This window comes from Nematolebias whitei, chromosome 11, assembly GCF_014905685.2.
Source record: "Nematolebias whitei isolate Nwh7 chromosome 11, NemWhi1, whole genome shotgun sequence".
Taxonomy (NCBI): Eukaryota; Metazoa; Chordata; class Actinopteri; order Cyprinodontiformes; family Rivulidae; genus Nematolebias; species Nematolebias whitei.
The window spans coordinates 30958558-30981587 of NC_056508.1; the positions used below are offsets into that span (position 1 = coordinate 30958558).

Below are 23030 nucleotides of genomic sequence, written 5' to 3' on the forward strand. Positions count from 1 at the left end.
GATTTAAAAAAAACACTTCCTGTGTGACTCGACCTTTGCTTTGAGGAACTGGAAACATGTAAATTAATTCTTAAAAAAAAAAAAAAAAAATCAAAAAGAAACCGCTGGGTGGTATCTAGTCTAGACATTTAAACTCGTTATTATGACGTGGTGTTTGTCTGAGTCTCTGGTGCTCGTGTCTAGATGTGCCTCTTGAGTTTATCCATGCTGAAGTCACTTTCTGTGTCCAGTTTGGAAAGAGTCTTTTTCACTCGCAAGGCTGTGAGGCGGGCCGTTGGGTTCTGGTACCAACACTCCTTCATGAGCTTCACAAGGGTGGACAAGATCTGAACGCACAAAGACAAAAACAAATTAAAACGCAGCACTTCGTGAAGGATTTAACCTTTTAACAATGTTCTAAATGAATCAGTTGGAGATGGACGCTCTGTGATTATTCTCCGAGCGTTTCATCCAAATCAGTCTGGTGGTTCATGAGATATTTTGCTAACAGACGAACAAACCGTGTGCACACAGGCGTACACAATTTCTTGATCACCCACCATCGTATCATCTGCTTGTCACAGTAGAATTTTTTTTCTTCTGTTAATAAAGACGTACTGCACACTACTGTGCAAAAGTCTTGAGCAGTCACTTATTTCTTTATCTTTTAATTCTAAGCATCCAGGCGTTCTTTTAATAATCCCAAGAGGTCTTAATCAATAGTTCTACAAGCTTTTTGAAGTTCCTTCGAAGGACTTTAGTTGCTATTCTCAAACATTTTCTGTCATTTCCTTAAATAGACTAGAATAGAATAGACACATAGATTTTACTGTTTTTGTTTGAAACAAACAAACAATTCATTTTAACATAAAAAGATTTCCAACCTAAAGGATAACGTGTATATTTTCAGTCTGCTGCAAAGATACACATCAAGTCCTTTTATTCAGATTAATAAAAATATGTCACAACATAATTTTACAACATCTTAATACAAATTCATCAGCAAACTGATCCCCTGCAAGCTGTTAGCAGAAAACGGTGCATGTGTGTGTGTGTGTGCGTCCTTGTTTATGCTACTTTGTGAGGCCCATTTTTCCAACTTATACTGCATTGTGAGGACCAACTGCTCCTTATGGGGCCCAAAGCCCGGGCCCCATAAGAAGAAGTCCCTTTGGTGGGTTAGGGGCTAGGTTTAGGACTAAGGTGTGAATTGAGGATGTGTTAGGTTTAGGGTTAGGTATGTACTGGTAATGGTTAGGTTATGGATAAAGGTCATGGTTAGGCTATAGAAATGAATGAAAAATGAATGGAAGTCAATGCAAAGGCCCCACAAAGATAGCAAAACAAACCTGTGTGTGTGTGTGTGTGTGTGTGAGTGGTGAGATGAGAGCCTACTGGATGTGAGTGGAGTCTGTTGTGCAGACTGGGCCTCTGCTGGTCCACACAAACCACTTTCTTCATCTCCTCAAAGCTGGGATCTATAGGAACCAGGTCAAAGAAAGGAGGACGGTACTCTTCCACAATTCCTGTGAATAAATCAACGAATGAATAAAAGTCACTTTTTTTTGAAGGAATATAAATAAAATACAGTACAGTTAAAGTCTTAACCTTAGTTCACACACACCCACACATGCACAGAGTTTAACAATATCATATTTTTCTTAAGGCGCACCGAATTATAAGGTACATTAAGCAAAATAAAACAGTTAGATAAGTCAAACTTTATTCAACACACTCACAATAACCACATAAAATCCGTTCAAGGTCAGTAAGCACAACCAGAATTAATATATAAGGCTCACTGTAGATTTCTGAGAAAATTAACGGATTTTAAGTGCACCTCATATTCTGAAAAATACGGTAAAAGTTGCAACAAGATTTATTGTAGATTACAGCACACTCAAACTCAAAGACATGCTGCAGTGGGAGTTATATCAAAATATGTTTGGCTAAACAAGAGAGCAGGAAAAATACCAACTCCTACTGCAAGAAACACAAAGAACACACACGTGTATCCATCTGCACAAGCGTTTTATACTCTATGTGTGTGTGTGTCCAAGTTTGTGCGCTAGCATCCATGACTTGTGCGAATGGGCATCTGGATCATGTAGACGCGAGTGCTGACACCAGATAAGACTGTTTATAATTACTGCAGTGCTAATCGTGAAACAGGATAGTAGAGACAGACACGGAGTAGAAAAACACTGGACTGATGAGAGACACAAGACTAGCAGCTTTGAATGTGTATTCTCACAGAGAGAGACGGACACGAGGGAGGAAACACTCTTTGAATACGATATGTGAGGCGCTCACACATCAGCTTCTTCGAGAGCCACAGATAAATACATAATCGCCTTTAGAATATCTCTTCAACTGGCTGCGGAAGTCACCTTACCGTTGACGTTTGTCCTGCGGGCTATTTCCCAGAAGACCAGGCCAAGAGCCCAGATGTCAGTTTGCTTATAAGACTCAAAAGTGTCCAAACGAATAGTCTCGTCCAGCACTTCAGGAGCCATGTAACGCTTCGTCCCTACGCGAGGATTGTTGCCCACATCCAGGTAGTCATGAGACTGAGAGTGGATCACAGCCAGACCTGAGGAAAGAGTGCAAATATACTGAAAGCACAGCAGAAGTTTGGAAGCAGACATACAGTAGCTGTGTGTTTTTATTAGGACTCAGATGTTTATTTCTTTAAAGTACTTTTTACCTAGATCCGCGATGCAGCACTGCCCGTTTCGCTTCACCAGGATGTTTCTGCTCTTCAGGTCCCGGTGGGCGATTGCCGGTTTCTCCTGTGCGCTGACAATCTCAGTGTGGAGGTGGACTAGGCCGCAGGCCACTGACAGGCACATCCTCAGGCAGCCCTCTGGCTCCAGGCTGCTGTACTGCAGGAAATCGTAGAGGGAACCCAACTCATGAAAATGAGTGACGAGCCACAACTGGGTACTGGAGTTCTTAGACGTCATGTCCGACGCGATAAAACCTAAAAGCCAGAATAATGGAGGCTGTTGAACGATTTGTCTTCTGCAGGGTGCTCGTCAAAATGACACCATGTCTTCCTGTTCAAAGAGACTGAATCACAAGAGGGATTTCTCTCAGTGTTTATCTCCCATACCCAGAATGTTTTCATGGCACAGCTGCACAGTATTGTAGATCTCTGTTTCTCTGAACCACGACTGCTCGTCCCTGGAGGAGAATATCTTGACGGCTACACTCTCCCCCATCCACGTTCCCCTCCACACCTCACCATACCTGCCTTTACCTGGAAGCAGAGTAGCACAGTTACACATTTGCAAAAGAAGATCAAGATTTTAAAAACCGCAAAAGGAAAACAACCACAAGAAAAAAAGACTGACCAACACACTCAACAAGTGAGATTTGTCGAGCCATAGTCCTTTGGACCAGGTATGGAAGTCCTGTTCCGCTCCCTGATGTACAAAACTCATCAAAAATATCCTGGACAACAGAACACACAGATAAATATATAATATAATAATAAAACCATTGAAAGTGATTGTGCCTCCTTACGCCATATGTGGGGTCATCTCCGTTGGGGACTTTGATCATAGCACCGCGGTCTTCGGGGTCTCTCAGTTTGCCGGCGGTTCGTCGGAAGCGCATTAATAGCACGAAGCTGCACACGCTCACGGCCGTGAACGAGAGCAGCAAAGACACAGCGATCCACAACGATGGCTGAGGGAATTCTGGAGATGTTGTTGTCATGAGCTCCCCATCTGAATAAACATAAATCTAAAGTCACATCCGTGCACACACATTTAAAACGGTCAAGAAATATAAAAATATTAAACAGATCAGATGTTTATTTTTGGCTTTATTTACAAAGGGAGGGGAAAATATCGCTATATAGTGTAGGGGGGTTGCAATATTTACAATCATAAAATTTGTTTCGGCACCTTTTCCCACAAAACATAATTTATCAAGAGCCACAGTTTTACTTAAATGTGACAGAAAATAAGTTTTTTACAACCTGGAATGAAACAACTCAAATAAACTGTTGACATTTATCAGTAGTGTTACTTTTTAGGACAAAGAAAAACATTAAAACTCTTATGAAAAGGTGGGAATCATCTTGTGTACAGGTAACTACTGGATTATAGAGGCCTATGTGAGTTCCATTTATAGATTTGTGGAACATTATTAACATCTCACGTTGAAAAAAAACATGTGTTTTTATCATTTTAAATTATTTGAGTAAACATAAACAAATAGGACAGTTTGTTGGATATTTAAGTGTGACTGACTGTATTTTTTCTCTAATATCGACTGATGCCTTAATTTGACAAAACTTTCATGAGATATTTTTTGAATACCTGATTCTCATATGTAATAACTCAGTACTGTTTGCAAAACTGCACTCTGGGTGTTTTCTCCTCAGCAATATGCTGTAAACCTGTTAAAAATATCTTATTTTCAAATGAATTTCAGAGGAAAACAACACATTGCACAGCTGGAAGGTAAATTAATGAGGTGGTTGATTAATATGTAGTAAGCAATATCATTCTGTTGCTGAAATTTGTTTCACATTTTGCAGAAAACTGATCAGCTAAAATTAGTTTTCTGTTGTGGTTATAAGTTCAAGATTGTGTAGTTGCTCCAAATGACCACAAGGGGGAGCTAGACGCCGTCCAAGAAGAAGCAACAAGTACAAAATGATCTGCTCTGATCTGCAGGAAGCTCTTGAGCAGATTGGGCTCATACTGCACACAGGTTCCTCACACATCATAGATATTGTTCCAATAATGGGAATTTGTATTTTTTTGGATACTGACTAATATTTGGAGGTGGTGTGACGAAGGCGTTGCACTTGGTCTCTGTGCAGCAGTGGGTGAAAAGGCCTTTGAAGGAGCCGGAGCACTGCTCTCTGAAGTGATCTTTGGTGAAACATCCCCGCTCCTCTCTGCCGTGAACCCAGGTGTAGAAGCAGTAGTCTCCTCGGCACATTCCGTTGCTGCATGTGCCTTTGTCGTTCTCGCAGGTACACAGCAGCTTCTCACCCTGTGGGTCGTCAAGGCCCTCTGTGGCAGACAGGCAACAGTTTATCAGTCATACTAAAAAAAAGACAAATGAGCACAATAATTGCTTTACATGAAAGAAAAATAAACAAGAAAGGAGAATTAAGCTTAAAACTCAAAGACTTTAAGAAAATGGTAATTATTTGACATAACAGAACAGGGTTGAGCTCCTTTGGGGGGAACCACCGGTTTTAACGGTAAGAAAACATGCTAACCTCATTTCCTGGCTGCCACAAGACATAACATCAACAAGCAGGCCGTGTGGTGCACCAGGAGTGGTAATTTTGGTTTAAATTTACAAACTGCTCACTTTGAATGAGAAAACAGAATGTGAACTTCTAATTTTTTGCATTAATACATCCCTCTGAAGATGCTTTAGCCTCACTGTGGATCCTAAATGCAGTGATCTGATGCTCAGTGTGTGCTTTAAATGTAATTACGAGGTTTGTTGGCTTGCATGATCTTATTTAAGAAAAACTCGACATTGTTCAAAACGCCCCAGACGGATAAAGATCAACTAACTGAACTGGTTTAGACAGTCTTCACGTGCCACTCATTTACTTTGACTAATCCTTCTCATGACAGACACTAAACAACAACCTCGTCTGAACTTGTTGACTGAGACACACCTGCTTTTGTTTAGAAGGAGGAATAAAATGTCAAAAATACTGTAAAGTAGGGCCAGAAGCTTCTTGCAAAACATGAACTCACCTGCACGAATAACAGAAATCCACAGAAACACTCCGGCAAGCACAACTGTGAGCAGAGCCGAGCTTCCCATCTCTGAAACAAATCCAAAACATCAGAATTTTTTTTTAAAGCAAGTTCTTCTTCTTTTTTAAAGTAGGAACAGTCAAAATTATTTGAAATTATTAATATCCTGGAAAAGCTGCTTCTTGAATTCAGTTTAAAGATGGTAACTTAATAGCCGTGTCCATGAGGAGTTAAAACCAGTCTGAGTCTGGCCTCCGAGGAAGCTGTGAGGTCAAAAAGAACAGCCGAAGGGTCCAGCCTGTCTGCCTGTGTTTTAATTGCATTGGGTGTGGGGGGGGGGGGGGGATTAGGGGAACCAAGTATGTCTGTGTGTGTGTGCTTGGACTGTGTGTGTGTGCTTGGACTGTGTGTGGCGCTGTGCTGCAGGGGCTCCAGGCCTGACGGCTCCACCACTGCAGAGTAAATATTGATGGCTGTGCTTCCTGCCATTGAGCGGCCCCACCCGGCTGACCGGCGAGACTCAGTTCTGCTCATTGTTTAAAAGCTGCAGCGCTGAGAGTCATGCAAGTCTGTACCTTGAATTCTGAGTGACTTTGGAATGTTACATTTATTGAAAACATTAATTAACAATAACATATAAAGATTTAAACAGTAAAAAGAATAAATAATTTAACTTATCCCACCAAACTGCCTTATTATATATATATATATACCCTGGATCAGATTACAGGGTGAGAAAGGTCACACTATTAGTTAGTGAGAATACATTAGACAAACGTGGTAAACGTACAACAAAGACAGTTTCACTTGACCGACCTGTACATAATGTTTTTGGTCTGCCTGAAGCAGAGTAACTTTTTTGTTTGTTTCATTTTTAGAGTGAAGCGTCAGTTCGATTTAGAGAAATCCCACATACAGGATGTGTGATTTGGTGGGAGTGTAACTGCCACAGTTTATTTTATGTTTCACATTCATATGGCTTGTACCGTTTGTTTTATTATATGTAGTTTACATGGGAACATACAATGATGACAACGCATAACACTTTATTATTTTTATTTCATTATTTTTATATATTGCCTTAGTTGGAAATCATGAAGGCTATTCTTCATAATATTTATGTACTATAATAATTTTCAAAATAAAAGCTGGTGCCAAATATAAATTACTATGCGACACATAAACATCTGCAAAGATCTGCTACATCGTCCTTCTGGTCAAATAGTCTGGGTTTGATATATATTTATATATATATATATATATACGTCAGGAAGGACATCTGGCGTAAAAAAACCCACAACTGCCAAGTCTTAGTGCGACTTAGTTCGCTGTGGCGACCCCTTACGCAGGGAGCAGCCGAAAGAAGAAGAAAAAAAAAGTAGTAAGAACATATAAAACTGACTTTTAATATTAAAAATCATTACTGAATTGTGAAAAACAGCAACATAATCTGTGCTTCATTAATCTCTCTTGCCAACTCAGATACCCACAAACACGAGCATCACATAAAGGTCAAGTGTCACGGATGCTTTATTGGACCGTTGCTCTAAAATGTTTTCTGTTTCTGAAGCTGTTTTTCTTGCAGGTTCAGGAATGACAAGGTACTTAGTAAATAAAGGTTGTTAAACGTTAATGTAGCAACACACTCTGTGATAACTCCAACGAAACATAATTTTACTGGCTGAGTTCTGCAAACTCACATAAACTCTCAAACAACATTGAACACTCCAACGTAATGCTGAGCCAAGTGGCTTAAAAAAAACAAACTGTGTATTTATTTAACTGATTTGGGACTGTCTGTGCAAACATGAATGTAGAGCATGATGAGCACGAGTCACAAATGTCAATACAATTAAAATAATTCAAAATTTTAGCTTAATTTGAGATGGCAAATAATTCCAAGTCACTTGTGTGGCACAACTTTCCTCTGTTGTAAAGAATGAATGTGTAATAAATACAAATTAAAAGCACATTTAGTTATAATTAGGCTTTAATCAAATGATATAAAACTGTAAAACAGACTGTCAGTGTGATAAAGATAAGATGAAAACACTTTTCAACAAGTTGCTACAGTTAGGAAACAACTTGATGGCACATTTCAAAGCCAAGGTCCAGTATCAAGAAATAAAAGATGTAGATATTTTAAAAATACATTTTAGAAAATGGAATAGTTTGGGCTGGAGCTCCATTTGTTCTCACAATCATTTAATCCCAAACAGACTCTAAATGCTCATGGGCTTTGATAGTTTGCATCTTGAAAAATAAAAATTCATGAACGTTTTTGTGCAAATTATCTTATCCTTTATAATTTTAAAATAAACACTATCTAGCCCAGGGGTCTGCAACGTTTATGATCAAAAAAGCCATTTTTATGCCTTCGTTCACTAAATTTAAAGTGTTCAGAGCCGCAACAACCTGCTTCAACTGGGATTATCAACTGGTGGCCCATGGGCCCACTTTAGGTTTGTTGGAGGAGACTTTTGTGGCCAGTAGTGGTGACATTATAAAGCTAAAAATATTTACCAGTAGTGATTTTTAACATTTATTGACATTTTTACAATTTAAGACAAATGAAAAGACCAGATTCATGTAGAGAGAAAGAGGAGGAGTGGGTGTAGTTTTTTAATTACCAGTAATAAAAACTATGAACTATTCAGATCTATGTATTTTTTTTTATTGGGAAAAATTTATTAAGTATAGAAATAAAGCATAAAGTTAAAGTGAGCATGTTTTACTCCTTGTACTTGTTCCAGTGTTCACATATTTGCAAAATAAATTACAGCAAAACTGCTAAAACTAGTCCTTTTTTGCTGTTTGTATAACGACCAATAACATTCAGTTTTATGTTTGTTTTGGTCAAAGCTTGAAAGAGCTGCATGTGGCTCCAGAGCCGCATGTTGCAGACCCCTAGTCCAGCCTCTATGAATGTGTCTTTTTAGACCTCCAGCTTATTAGAATCTGAAATACTGCAACAAAAAGCCTGTAAAGGTATTTTATTGGTTCTTGATATTTCATCTAAAAAATAAAATAAATTAAAAAGCTTCAAGTAGATTTTTTTCTACTCAAGCATTTAGTCCTGTTTTGAAATACCATAAATCACAATATAAAATGAACCTTTAAGAAAAAAAAAAATAAAAAAATAAAAAATAAAAAATAAATAAAAAATAAATATATATATATATATATATATAACTCTCAGACCTGAAACCAACCAACCTGTCTTCTCTTTCAGCAGCTGAGCGTCACACATCTGACAGAGAAACCTGCAAACATCAGCACAGGCCTTCCAGTATCCTCTTTTAGTTTTGACTCATGTAGTTAGACGGTTTACAGCACAAACTACAGGAAGCTGCTTTATCGCATCGAGCAACGTGAAATGTCACTGAATACAAAAGTACATACATTTCACGAGAATATTCATCTCTGATTTATCAGATTGCTCTGTAATTGTGAACACTCAAAACATCCAAAACAAACCCATGCTGTGGATGAGGTTTCTCCTCTGAAACAGCGCTCGTTAAAAAAGTGCATATCGTCGTGAGCTCTCATAACAGATGTTAAGCACTCTGAGCTATGAGGATGACTCTCAGATACCACCACACCAAGCTTTTCTGAAAGTTTCATTAAAATGTGTACACTGCTTCAGGAGACTGCTAACAGACACCCCCCCCCCCCCCCCACACACACACACACACAGGCAAACACTGCCTTTAGAGGCAGGCAATAAAAAAAAAATTTTGATTCACCGGAAAAATGATTGTAACATAAAACAAGATCTATCTTTAGATTTTTTTCCTATCAGTGATCCAGTGAAATGGTTCAAAAGTCATCAGTCTAATGTGCAAAAACCACAACCGCCATATTTTACCACGCAGCTAACACTTCCTGAGTGTGTTTCCGTGATGGTAAATCTGTGTTGAGATGAGCTCCACCCACAGAATGAACTTACCCTCCATAAAGTCTATAACATCCCTCATGTCGTCTTAGAGAAAAGAAACCCTCCGTCTCAGCACACTGACTTCATGTGGAGCAGCCGTCGCTCCTGCTTGTCTCCGTTCTGTCCAAAGCGAACCCATGGGAAAACCATCAGTGTCATCTCATCCTCTCATCTGCACAGCTTTGACCCGACAAAGCAGATCTCTCATTCCATCTGGATGACTGTTATAGTGGTGGATTGTGGGGGCATGGCTCCGCACGATCCTCTTCAGCCACCCCTCAGTTGGGCCTCCTCGCACTTAAGAAGAAAAACTTTCCATGGAAAGGAAAGCTTGAAACTAAAATAAAGCTGTCTTGTTTGTAAAGACGTGATGCTTACACCACCAGACTGCAGCTTCATGTTACAGAAGGAGATGAACCAGCTGTGGTCCAGTGTTTTCCTGCATACTCGCATCATATTTATAATAAAAGCTTGTCAGGGAGAGGAAATGACAAATGCTCTACTGAAGACACGTTGTGCACACATGACATGTTTTGGTGCCAAAAAGGAGAAAACAATAAAAGGAAACAACAAGCACAAGTTTGAATAATGTGCACCTGAGGGGGTGATCACCAGCAGTCACCTGGAAGATGATCTGCAGTCTGTAAGGTTCAAAAGGGCAAATGTGTGTGTGTGTGTGTGTGTGTGTTTGGGTAAGACGGGTGGGAGAAAGAGAAAATAAAAAGGGAGTACTGACATTTTGAAGATATGGGCTGAATTATCCGGCAAATAAACAAATTCTGCACATGTGTTTGAACACAAATGCACTTTTTTTAATCCATATTTTATTTCTTGAAAATACCCAAAGGATAAGGTTAGGACAATATTTACATCCTGTTGCTGAATAAAAAGTAAAATAAATAAACTAATTATTTCAAAGTTTATTCTTTTGTGTAGTCAGATGGAAGTCAGCAGCTTGAAAACAAAATCACCATCAAATGCTGGTTTAGATCTTTGAATTATGTTCACTTTATCCAAAATGCTGCTGCCAGAGTTTTAACGAGAGTTGCAGGAGAGATCATATCTCTCCAGTTTTAACTTCTCTCCACTGGCTTCCTGTCAAATTCAAAATATAATTCAAAATTTTACTTCTAACCTACAAAGCTCTCAACAACCTAGCTCCATCTTATATTACAGATCTTATTGTTCCATATTTTCCTAACAGAGCACTTCTCTCAAAGACTGCAGGTTTACTTGTTGTTCCTAGAGTTTCCAAAAGCAGAATGGGAGGCAGCTCTTTCAGTTCCTCTCTTGTGGAATCAACTTCCAGTTTCTGTCCGTGAATCTGACACACTGTTGACACGTTTTAAGACTGGGCTTAAGTTTTTAAAATTCTTTATAATTACTATAGTTAGGGTTGGCTTGGGTTTCCTGAGCTATCCCTTAGTTATGCTGCTATAGGCTTAGACCGCTTGAGGACTAAATGACCACACTTCATCACTCTGCTGATGTCTGTACTTGCTCTACTCAACCTGTGTATTTGCAAGTATTTCTATCTAACATGCGTTTTTTGTATTTCTTCCTATAGAAAGTGCACCTGGACCTGCCACTCTGTATTTGTTTGTTCCTCCTTCCTGTTCCTCTTAAACCCAACCGGTTGAAGCAGATGGCTGCTCGTCCTGAGCCTGGTTCTGTTGGAGGTTTCTACCTGTTAGGAGGGAGTTTTCCTTTCCACTGTTGCCATTGTGCTTGCTCAGGATGGGAGACTGTGACGAAATGAAGATTCAACGCAATCTGCTGTCTCCCTTAGATCGATGACTTTTATTAATTGTCCTTTTTTTTAATGTATGTGGATGTTCTCATACAGTGCCCTTAGACAACTTCTGTTGTGACTTGAATTATGGAAAATAAATGAAGAAACAATATCTTATCTGTTGTAGATAGCTATTTGAGCAATCTGTTTGAAATATTAGAGTTTAATCCTGACTGGACTGATGAGCTAGTGGCTAGTCAGAGAGAGGCCAAGACCAGAGTGGACTGCTGTTTGGTTAACATAATCTTAAAGATTCCATAGTAATTAATGTGAACACTGCTTTATAAACCAGTCCTTTACATTGCATTAACAAATTGCTGCAGCAAGCTGTAGCACTTCTGGTGCAACTTGGAGCACGTCCTGCAGAAATATCACAACTTTTCTACAGGAAAAACTACATAATGTAAAACTCACGGCAGTGTAAAAGTTTATAACCTGAGCCATTGTAAAGTTTTTAACAAGTTGTTTTAAGATGACAGAGATCGACTTTGGCCTTAGTCCTGCTCAGACTAGCTGGGTTCTCTCTACTTCTTCACTTTGAGACTGTCCACAGAGCTATCTACAACAGGTAAGATATTACTTGTTCATAATCTTTCAACAAGACCTAACATCAATAGATCAAAACTGAAATATGATAAATGTAACACGTGATTAGTCAAAGCCAAGCTATTTATAAAATTATTTTGCGTTCCTCTTTGAATATAAATACAAAATTTTGAGCAACATTTATCGATGGTCTGAAAATAAAAGGACTTGCTTTAAAAACTCAAGACTTCTCTATACTTAGCCAGAAGTGAAGAAGTTTTGCTTTATACGAAAAAGGACTCCCACAGGAAGTCTGCTCTGATGAAGTGGCGACACATTTTTCTTTGACATGAACATTTTATTCTCAACTAAAAACTGCCGTGCGAAACTCCTGGGAAGCACTTCTCCCCAGGGGTTCCACTTTTTCACCTTTATCCAAATTTTTACTTCCTTTACCATAATGAGACGTTGTTATTAGACAGGCTGGAACAGTGCAAGTAGTTTGGCATTTGCAACAGAGATTGCCACTGTTTCCAGCCTGCAAACGTAGCATGTCCCTATGCTGCCAGGCCTTTACTCCCAGCTGTCCAACACAGCCTGAGCCTGTTGTCTCCTTCCACAAGATCTTTGACTCTTTAAGCTTCTCCTCAGCAGAGCAGGGAAAACAAAATGACACCATTGTGATTCACCTGCTTTTCTGTTTAAACACGCCCGCAACAAAGTTCTGACCAGTTACACTCAATGGACTCAAAATGTGAGAGAAAGTTTTGCTCTGACCTTGTGCACAGAACAGGTTCGCGAAGTAGGCCTGTCACGATAACAAATTTTGCTGGTCTATTAATTGTCTCAGAAATTATTGTGATAAATAATTATATTGTTTGAAATTTGGCAATAATTAGTAATTGTTGTCAAGTCCAAGAAGAAATGTTTAATTTATTTTGAATGTACCTTTTTTTTTAATCACTGAATGGCAGTATAAGACTGTTTGAACTGAAGGATGGATAGTGAGGGAGCGAGCAGCGTGTCTCTAAGAAAAATGGGAGGGAGGCCTCTTGACGTGACATGGGCTGTCTCTCTCTTCAGTTCTCAAAATGGCAGATGCTCGGTGTGGTTTGAGTTCTTTAGCATAGCATTTTTCACACAAAGCTCTTAATAAATATCAGTAAACCAGTTCTCAGCTTCTTTTTGCAGAGAAAAACAACTTTTTAGACAAAGGCACGGGTTCAACTGTGAATTTTGGAGCTTCGACAAGACGGAGGTTTTTTCCTGAGGTCGGCCTGTTAGCTTAGCGTGTAGCTTAGTTTCTCAGCTTAGCTGCATTTAACGAACCAAAAACGTGATTTTGGGAGGGGTCAGTGAAGAGCACCAGAGTTGAGCTTTTTGTCATCCAGTGTCTTCGGTAGAAAGAGAGAGACACGAAGAAACGATAAAGCTGATAAATGAAAATGAGGTGATAATTTTCATTTATCATGCGATTAATTGATTTATTGTTTATTGCGACCGGCCTCGCATGAAGCACGTGCAAGAACAAAATAGTGTAATTTTTTCAAACAACTACATCAGCAGATTTTTTCACTTCTCACTTAGAACAGCTTAATGCTGCAAAAACACTCAAAAGAAGACATCTGCCATTTCAGGGTGTTTGGCACATGTCAGATTAAGAAAGACTGTAATTGTTTTGAGTTTAGTTTAAAGCTTCTGTTTATATAAATATTTTATGTAGCGTGATGAAAAAACACAATTTAACACAAAACACCTTAATTCAGAGTTGTGATGCAACATATTTTCTTCAGTAATGATAATCACATCACATAAACTTGTAAAATCTTAGCATTATACACACTGAACAGATTATACAGCAGGGCTCTTCCCACACATCTGGATGCATGCAGATCAAACACAGTGAATTACTTTTATAAACCACTATTTCTATGTCACAGCAGAGGAGACTGTTCAGGATTATTTACCCAGGATTGAGCAGCATGGGTTAAAATGCAGATCCACCTTACACCTGCTCACATCTGGAAACAGGTGGACTGTCAGTGCTGCTTTTTCCAAAGAGGTTACATCTTTGGATCTACACAAAAAACAAAACAAAACAGTCTTTACCTGTTTTCTGTTTGACTTTTAACTGGACAGGTGTCCCATGTCAGAGACAGGCTGCAGATGTTTCATCCGGTGAGACCTCACATCTTCCAGCCTCGATGACGACCAGGCGCATAACCACTCACATGGGACCCTTTCTTTAAAAAAAAAAAAAAAAGCAGTGAGCAAGTTTCAACACAGAAAAGCCTGTTTATCTCGGTCCAAATCAGCGCCGGTAAAGCGCGAGCTCGTCACTACGGGGCTCGAACTCGCGTCCTTTCGCCCCGGCAGCTTCAGCGCGCGGAGAGCGTCATTTTCCCATCAGCTACCGCGCTCAGTTCCTGATCAAAATCGGAGATTAGAGATGTTTTAAATAGTGCGGCTTCTCGTCCCACCCCTCATTGTTCCGCACAGACTCGGCACAGCCTGGAATGTGTTTCTCTGAGCGCCTTTTCCTGTTGCTCGCCAAACCTCTCCTTTTCCGTTCCCCTCTGCGGACCCGAGTGTGCGCTGCACGCACAGGAATGTGCGTCAACAAAACGGTTTCTCCCAGACAAACCGAGCAAGTTTGGGCATGCAAAACTATTTTTAAATAATGAATTTTAACAACGCACTTCTGTGTTCCTTTTAAGTTCAGAGGCGAAATGTGTTAAACGTTTTATCATGATGGAGATTATTATCTGATGTGATGTGTTTTACTCGCAGAAAATGTTGCAAATGCTTTGCTAAAGTTCCTCTTGTTGAATTGTTCATGAAACAGGCACTGTGCAACAGCAGGTTTAAATCACAGACAAATTGGTTGTTTTATGCAGCTTCACCAAATGCACATTTTAATGGATTCACCCACAGTCCATTAATGTTCAAGTCTGAAAACTGATTTTTTTTTGGACTTTAAAGTAATCTGATCATTTTTGCAGTGATGCCTGTCTCTATTGCATCTCATCAGCTGTGCCCCTGGTCAAAGTCTTCTTTTAGGCTAGGCTAACAGCTAACCAAATCAGGGCATGTTTAGTTTCACACTTCTCCATACCTCTCATCCATAGTCGGGCTGCTGAGGCATTGGCAACCAGTCCAGGAGAGGAATCCCTCACCCCAGCAACACTTTCCAGCTCATCTTGGAGGACCCCAAGGCGTTCAGGCCAAAGATGATACACAGTACCTCCAACGAGTTCTGGATCTTTCCTGGGATCTCCTACCAGTGGAATGTGCCCAGAAACCCTAGAGGTGTCCAGGAGGCATCCTATTTATTCAGATGCCTGAACCACCTCAAATGACTCCTTTTGATGTGGAGGAGCAGCGGCTACTTCTCACCCCATCTCTAAAGGCTCCCACATACTCGGGTGTTAACTCTGCAGAGGTCCACGTGTACTGGATTAGACTCACCGAGGACTTGAAGCGGACGCCCACAAGCCATGTCTGCGCAAAAATACATTTTACGATCGCGTACGTGTACTTTCTGTTGCACAATAAACTGCACGGCGACGGACTGTTTTGTATGCGACACCAATGTATTAAATTTCTCTTCTTCATCCCTGATCTGGTTTAATGGCCTTTGCTTTAGTTTTTTTGCCATGAGGCAAGGGATCTCTTCCTCCTCCTCCATTGACACCGTAACTGAAATTGTGAAAAATGAAGGAATTTGTCACGAGAGATTTAAAATCAGTCCTGGCGTGGCTGCGGGAGGGTCTGGAGATTTCCTGGTGGGCTGGTCTGAATATGTGGGAGTCTTAAGGCTGAGCTTGGCCACCCTGCTAAGGAAGCTCATTTTAGCAGCTTATTGATCAACTCTTTTTTAAAAATGACATATGCTCCATTGAAATCCATCCATCCATTATCTTGACCCGTTTTTTCCTTTTTGGGTTGTGGGGAGTCACTGGTGCCCATGTCCAGCCATCACTGTGCGAGAGGCGGGGTACACTGTGGACAGGTCTCCGGTCCATCACGGAGACACATAGAGATAAACAACCATTCACTCTCTCACTCACACGTAGGGACAATTTAGAGTTACCAATCAGCCCAACATGCATGTTTTTGGTCTGTGGGAGGAAACCGGAGAAAACCCACGCATGCACGGATAGAACATGCAAACTCTACACAGAAAGGCCCCAGCCAGGATTTGAACCGGGACGACCTGTTCACTGAGAGGCGGCAGCTCTACCAACTGCACCACTGTGCTGCCCTCCATTGAAATCAAATATTAAATTAGCAAATTTTACACCTCTACACTTTTGTATGACACCTTTTCATTACTCTGTTGCTGTTCATTCATCTGGACAATGTCCGTGTTGCAGCATGTGCACTGACGTCACCATCTGGCCAATCAAAGGCCTGCAGTCTGCCAATGTCAACCTCGCTAGGAAACTCAGCCAAGTATGTCCAAAGAACTGAGCTGGAAGTGGGTTGGATGACTTGGATCACTCAAAGATTCTAAAGTTACATCTAGTCGACCTGAGCAGGACCGAGTCGAGCCCAGTGGCTGTGAAAGATTACAGTTCCAGGATGATCCGTGCAGAAGGAGTGACCTTTGTGGCCATCATGGCTGGAGGTGCATTTTGTATTTTCCCTCCCATTTTGTTTACCTGCTTGTTCCTGGTCTGGGTGAGAGACGGGGTACATCCTGGACAGATCAGCAGTCCATCACAGGGCAACAAAACAACCATTTGTGACTAAAACTTATAGTCAATGCTGCATAAACTAGTTCATTTTTGTCATTTAGTCATAATATTCTAAAGAAAAGTCTGTTCAGTCAACCCTACTTCTAATTTATGATTGATTGATGGCAGAGTTGATGACTACATGATTACATTTCTCATCTTGATGTATAAAAAGCTTCAGTCCTGAAACATTCTCAGTGCTGTGTGATTCTAGCAGCTGATGTTTGTCTTAAATTGTCTTTTAGATGCCAAAAGACGTACACTGGGGACACGGCTTCATTCAGCGAAGCCTCAGAGACTTCTTCATGTCCGTAATGTACAGTAAACTCCCCTCCTTGTTCTCAGGCCCTGTAATCTGTCCAGTTTGGCTCACAGCTGCAGACACAGCTGGATAATCTCACATTAACTGACATGCAAAGAAAAAAAACTTTTATTTTTTAAAAACAAACCCTTTTTTTTAATGGTTTGAAGAGCAACACAACTTGAAACGCTTCCATAAGTGACTCACTTATTTTCTGTCAGTGTTTTACATCAAAGGTTGATGTTTGTGCATCCACAAAGTAACGATCTGGACAGTCTGGTTTATTCTGGGCTTTTGAAAAAGCCCGAGTCTCAAGAGAGATGCTTAAAGTTTAATGCGTTCCTTCATTGAACCCTTACTGAGCTATTTATTTTAGGGCTGACCTCAGGTCACCTAGTTCCCCACTGTTGAGAGGAAGCGAGCCACACTTCTGAAAATACAATGTGACAACAAAAGATCAGAAAAAGCTCATTTAGCTTCTCTTTTTTTTTTTTTTTTTTTTTTGATCTTGCTGCTGCAAGTCTTTTCCTCACAGGAGGCGTGATTGTGAAACAGCTAGATTCATGAGAACAAGTCTAAAAGCCACTCTCAGCATGTGAAAGTTTCAGTTTTAAACACTAATAAAAAAAGATGATAGTTGTGTAACGATGGTCCTCTGTGGATTAAAAGATTACTGGCAACCAGGGTTCAAAAGCCACTTTTTGCCACAGAGCGAGCTCATTATAGGCTGTTGTAAGAAGCCTATAATGAGCTTATTATTTTGAAAGGAGTATCTAAGGTTAGATACCAGTCACATGTTAGTTCAGCTAATCCTTGCATTTCTAATTCTGTAATGTTTATGCTACATTACTGTGCATATTAAAAATAATCTAAGGTGCTATAGAAAAAAATGAACCAAATGAAAACTGCTTGCGAACAAACAAATCACATGTTTTGTCCTTTTGGTCCCTTTAACATCACAAAAATAAAAGTTAACGAAGACATTAGTTCATTTTCTGAAGGCCATTGATGACATATATTATACAAACAGTATAGGCTAATGGGTGTTTGGTCGTACTGAAAAATACCTGGATGCTACCTTACAGGTTTGCATGGTTGGTGAGATTTTTGCAAAAAGTTTTTTAAACATAAAGTCTGCGATTCATATTGTGACTTTATACAACCTGCTGACCCGTTATGGCTTAGCGTAAGAAAGGTCTATGTTAAAACATTTCTGAACCCAAACAATGGGTTAACAGAACAGTCAGCATTAGATATAAAAATAACTCAACATCTGAGATTAATTTAGTAAAATGTTCTAGTTAAATCCATGTTTTTGTTCAGTGCTTACTCCCAGTGTTTTGCAATGGTTTTGTCTCCAGTTCCATCTGACTCCAGAGATGATTCTTTAATGCGTGCATGGAGTTATCACTGATGTTTTCTCTGGCAGAACACCAACAGACTCAGCTTTTGCTTGATGATTTTTTGGACCCTTTAGACTTTTTGTCTTGGTCTTTTTGCATTGCCTGCCTTTTCTTTTCTTTCTTTTTCTCTTCTTTGGCCTGCTTATACTTCCAAACAGGAGGCTCCAAGTAGCCCTTTTGTCTTTTCTTCTTTTTCTCTTTCTTTGGTGTTGGGTCCCCAGATTTTGTTACTTCGATCTTGGGAATGCAGCCTGAGGGGAATATGCTGTTTCTGTGTGCCATGCTGCGAGGGACGAAGTTTCTGATGCCACCCGAAGGCAAACTTTCCCTGCGCTCTGGAGCCTGGCAGCAAGAGGCCAGAGAGACCGAGGTGGTTGTCACGACTGTGGGAGAAGCTGAGGTGAAGGAGCCGTTGCTGTGGGACACCGATGTCTCCTCCAGCTCCTTGCTGCTGTGCTTCTCCAGCAGTTCTGGGATGGCAAACCGTCTCTTGCCAATCTCTGGGGGACTTGTGGGACACAGTGGGCGGCAACCAGTAGCAACCAGGGGGCTGTAGATGCTAGTAGTTATTTGAACCATATGGTCCATTACCCCGTTGTCTTGGGGGTCGTGTGGGAAGCTGAAAGAAAGAGTTTCTTTTAAGCGCTGCCTCAGTTTCTGACTGGCTGATTTTGGAGCGGAGGTCTTTTCTACCAGCTGCTTCAGCTCAGGCCACTCAGGTTTGTAGCTTTCACAGAACTGCTTGGCAACAGAGCGGGCCTGCAGACGTCGGATCCTGCACAGAGTCTCAAACCTTCCCGTCCTAAGGGCCCAGTCTTTAAGACCCCTGCCTTGAACCAGGTCCACTGCATGTACATCTGCACCTACACATGGAAAAGAAAGAGAAAGGCAAAATGCAATGAGAGCAGCTCAGTAGAACACCACCACCATGTGGCCACGTATAGATAACAAACCACTGAGAAACAGGAACAAATGTTAAAAATCTTAGACATACATAAAAAAAAAAAACCTTGTTGAATGAACATACAGTACAAAACATCTAAAGGGCAAATATTTTGTACAGATGGATTTGTTTTTAATGAAGCAACTGTTTGTCATAATTTAATTTCTTCAGGCTTGGTGTATATATTATTTTAAGGGCCATTTTTTGTTTTTCTACATTTATTTTTAAGTAAATGACTTTTTAAAATAGGTATGGTCAGACTTGTTTGAATTCACTATTTTGGTTAAACAAAAACTAATATTTCAGCATTAAAATCACCTCTTTATTTGGGTAGAACGAGTGGCACTGAAGGTGGAAATTAAAATCAATAAATACATAATAATTAAATGTATAATTTAATTATTAAATGCATAATCAAATATACAATTAAATTATTAAATCATTAATTAAATGTGCCATTATTTTAATTTTTTTTCAAGTCAATCAAAGCATCTTACTTACTTTTTGAGTGTAGATAAAAGTAGCTTAGTTCATATTAATACACGGAGACAAATGATGACCTCTTTAAAAAGTGAGTTATGAAGAATTTAAAAGCATCTATAAATTACACAAATAGACTTTTACATAATGTTTGCTAATTTAACTCTGAATCTATTTAAAACATGTTAAGTAGTGTGTGCATTGAGATGCTTTATGATTCTGTTCCAAATGTGTCAGCTGAGCTAATCCCAGAGAAAGTGCAGCTTAGTTCACAGCTCAGGTGTCCTGGTTTGTCTCGTGTGTCACGTTGAATAAAAGGTTTTTAGTTTACCTGCTCTTTATCGTGAAGCATACTGTATATCTCATCATTAATGAGGACGTGTTTCTACGTACAACTAGTCCAGGTGAAGGTCATGACTGTCTTTAGATTCCTAAACTCACCGTGCATCAGCAGGGCGGACACGCACTCCTCTCGGCCCTGCAGGCCTGCCTTGAGGAGGGCCGTGAAGCCACGGGGGTCCCGGACCTCTGTGTCTACACCATGGTAATAGTTAAGGATGTAGTTAAGGATTATGATGAAGCCTGTGTTAAAAGAAGAATTATTATTCTGGGTACGATGTAAGCTCAGATGTTGATGTTGGTTGTATTTTCTCACATACCAGCCTGTGCAGCGATCATGAGGGCAGTGTTTCCATCATTGTCCTGGTGGTTGATGTCTATTAACAGACATTTGTGCAGGAGCGTGACGATGTCTAGAAAACCCTTCGTCACAGCCACCATCAGTCCATTCTGAAGGGGAACCAGACAAATATAAACTATTGTACCCTTTCATTGTAATCTAAAGCAATGCATGTAAATTTAATTGTGTGATAAAGACAGAAGATTTTTTTTTCTGACCCTTCCGTTGATGTCTAGCTCCATGGCCTCTTCTTTTGAGACTCCTCGCTCCATGATGCTGCACAGGGCTACGGAGTCGTCCCTTACACAGGCCTCATACAGCGTCTCAGCTGGGTTTGAGAACCTTGTCTCATTTTCATAATCGGGATATACAGAGTCGTCAGAGAGTAAACTCTCACAGTCCGAATCATCCAGGAAGACGTCCGAGTCCCCTGATGGGCCAGCGCCCAGGTCTGGGTCATCATTTGCAGTCGCCATTGGGATTCTTGCAGTCAGGGATCACTTGGAGGCGTCAGGATAGCTGCACAGCACCACATCTTAAAGAAAAACAGCAACATTTTTCTATTATATTTAAGACGTTGACCTAAGTACGTGACACAAACTTTCACTAAACCTGTAAAGTTTGGACAAATTATACCATCATTAGGTTGCTGACCCTGTCAAAAAAAACCAAGAGGAGTGGCAAATTTCTAAACTGATCTAACCATAATGTCATTATATAGATGCATAAGTTACTAGAAAGTTTGTTTTCATTGCACAGAAAAAGTTATTTTCATATAAAACTGATATTTTGCTGGTTCTTTTCCGTTGTTGTCAAAAGAACACAACTTGTTTGATTCAAAATGTGTTGTGAATACCTGCGTTTGGCCATCATGGTTTGCCCTCAGAAATGTACACGTCTTCATGTGTTCAGAATAGACATCTTATGCTACAAGGCTCACATGTGTTCAACAGATCAGGTGACCTAAAGGTATGATGGTTAAAGAGGATGAGGAGCTTGACCTCACCTTAGACCTCCCGTCAGAGCGACTGATCTGCAAGTCTGATTTTCACATGTAACATCCTTTTATAACATAATTATGTTTTGTTCACACTTTGGTTTTATCAGTTTTGATACGTTTGGAATGAAAGAAGTTTATTGCAACATAACCATCTAAAATATAAATAAGAGATGTCAGGAGATGCTGTGAACCTGAGGAAGCTCAGCCTGTGGGAAGAATCTGATTAAAAGTGTCCAAAAAAGTGTGGAGGACTGTGTTAAGTCTGTTTTATTAATCACTTTATTTTAACAGGTTCACAAAACAAGGATTATGTAAGATTGTGTGTTATTTAGAGGTTTAAAATATCCCCGTTTTCTTTCATTTGAAAAACTAACTCAATATTGAGGGGAGAAAGCACATGGGCACAGTTTGCATGAAGCTGGAAGCTGAATGGGTGGAACCACGTCTTATGACAGATTCATCGTTTTGCCTCGTTCCTGCAAAACTACAACATTTACACTTTTCTTTCCTCATAACCTTTCCCCACAGAATCAACACATTTTATTTAGCAGATTGTGATATTTCAAATTAACGTGTTGGAAGAGTAAAAGTAACTTCTTAAATGTTAAATAAAGATCTGTTTGCCTGTACTTCAAAGTTGTGTTGTGCAAAAAAAAAAAAAAAAGTAGATTTAATCTCGTGAAAATATTTCCTTCCTCTCCTCTCTCGTTCTGCACAGAAAGTCTGTACTTTGACTCTCTGGCCTACACTTCCTGCTGAGCAACACCTTCCAATCTGGCTCCTCTTCCCTCTGAATCCTAATATATGAGGCGTCTCAGCTGCACGAAGATGATTTGTTTAAGAAACTTGAGTCAAAGGAGAAATAAAAAAAAACTCCATCAAATAATCAAAGAGAGATATTCAGAATCTCACCCTGTAAAATCCAGCCATGGCTCAGTCCTCTGCTTCATTTTTGCTCTCAGTTGTTAAATCATCCTCTCACGTTGCCCTCTGCTCTTCTTGTTTGTGAGTAGAAACAGGTTCACGTTAAGTTCCCCAGTCTGACGCTGGAACTTCCCACCTTCCTCCCCTTCATGTTTTCTTTCGTACTGGCCTCACCAGTCAGGTCCCAACATAGATTCTGTTGTCCTTAAAACAGGCAACGTGCTCTCTCCCTCTCATCCCGATTACTGAAGATTTAAGGATTAAAGAGAAATAAACAGACAGCAAACCAACCTCGCCACTCTGCTTTCAGTTTGCTGAGTTATTCTGCTCTCGCTCGTCTTCCTGGCTCTCTCAGAATCTGCCCGTCTGTTGCGTGAGAGAAAACCTCTCTGGCTGTCAAAAAAAAAAAAGTGTTGTGACTGAATCATTAAGGCTATGGCTTCCAAATCTGCTGCTGCTGAAGACCCCCCTGCCCGAATGACTCCAGAGCTTATTTTATGGGATCTGATCCCATATTCTTTACTGACAGACATAGTTTTTGTCTGATTTGCTGGCATAATAAATCCATTCTGCTTTTGCTC

At 40.1% G+C, this 23030-nt stretch overlaps 2 protein-coding genes across 2 annotated transcripts; both read right to left on the reverse strand.

The window, feature by feature from the left end:
• Positions 1-39: 39 nt before the first annotated feature.
• On the reverse strand, positions 40-14282 carry acvrl1 (activin A receptor like type 1). The gene is made up of 10 exons (XM_037684165.1): positions 14090-14282; positions 5724-5795; positions 4770-5015; positions 3508-3713; positions 3336-3435; positions 3095-3241; positions 2687-2962; positions 2375-2572; positions 1375-1505; positions 40-326 (listed from the first exon to the last, which is right to left on the reverse strand). Exons 2-10 carry the CDS (start codon positions 5791-5793, stop codon positions 180-182), a joined length of 1521 nt encoding a protein of 506 aa, XP_037540093.1. The 5' UTR covers positions 5794-5795; positions 14090-14282; the 3' UTR covers positions 40-179.
• Positions 14283-18361: 4079 nt separating this feature from the next.
• On the reverse strand, positions 18362-22664 carry ankrd33aa (ankyrin repeat domain 33Aa). Its single transcript, XM_037684166.1, has 5 exons — positions 22438-22664; positions 20744-21060; positions 20506-20635; positions 20288-20428; positions 18362-19286 (listed from the first exon to the last, which is right to left on the reverse strand). The coding sequence occupies exons 2-5, from the start codon at positions 20999-21001 to the stop codon at positions 18463-18465; spliced, it is 1353 nt and encodes a 450-aa protein (XP_037540094.1). The 5' UTR covers positions 21002-21060; positions 22438-22664; the 3' UTR covers positions 18362-18462.
• Positions 22665-23030: the final 366 nt, after the last annotated feature.

Bases quoted from the DNA above. Each gene is read 5' to 3' on its own strand.
- acvrl1 (XM_037684165.1), bottom strand. From the start codon at position 5,793: ATGGGAAGCTCGGCTCTGCTCACAGTTGTGCTTGCCGGAGTGTTTCTG. The intron at 5,016-5,723 runs GTGAGTTCATGT...TGTCTGCCACAG, and splicing joins GATTTCTGTTATTCGTGCAG to AGGGCCTTGACGACCCACAG. The intron at 3,242-3,335 runs GTCAGTCTTTTT...CTCTGCTTCCAG, and splicing joins CTCACTTGTTGAGTGTGTTG to GTAAAGGCAGGTATGGTGAG.
- ankrd33aa (XM_037684166.1), bottom strand. From the start codon at position 21,001: ATGGCGACTGCAAATGATGACCCAGACCTGGGCGCTGGCCCATCAGGG. The intron at 20,429-20,505 runs GTATGTGAGAAA...CTTTTAACACAG, and splicing joins CATGATCGCTGCACAGGCTG to GCTTCATCATAATCCTTAAC. The intron at 19,287-20,287 runs GTGAGTTTAGGA...TTCCATGTGTAG, and splicing joins GTCCGCCCTGCTGATGCACG to GTGCAGATGTACATGCAGTG.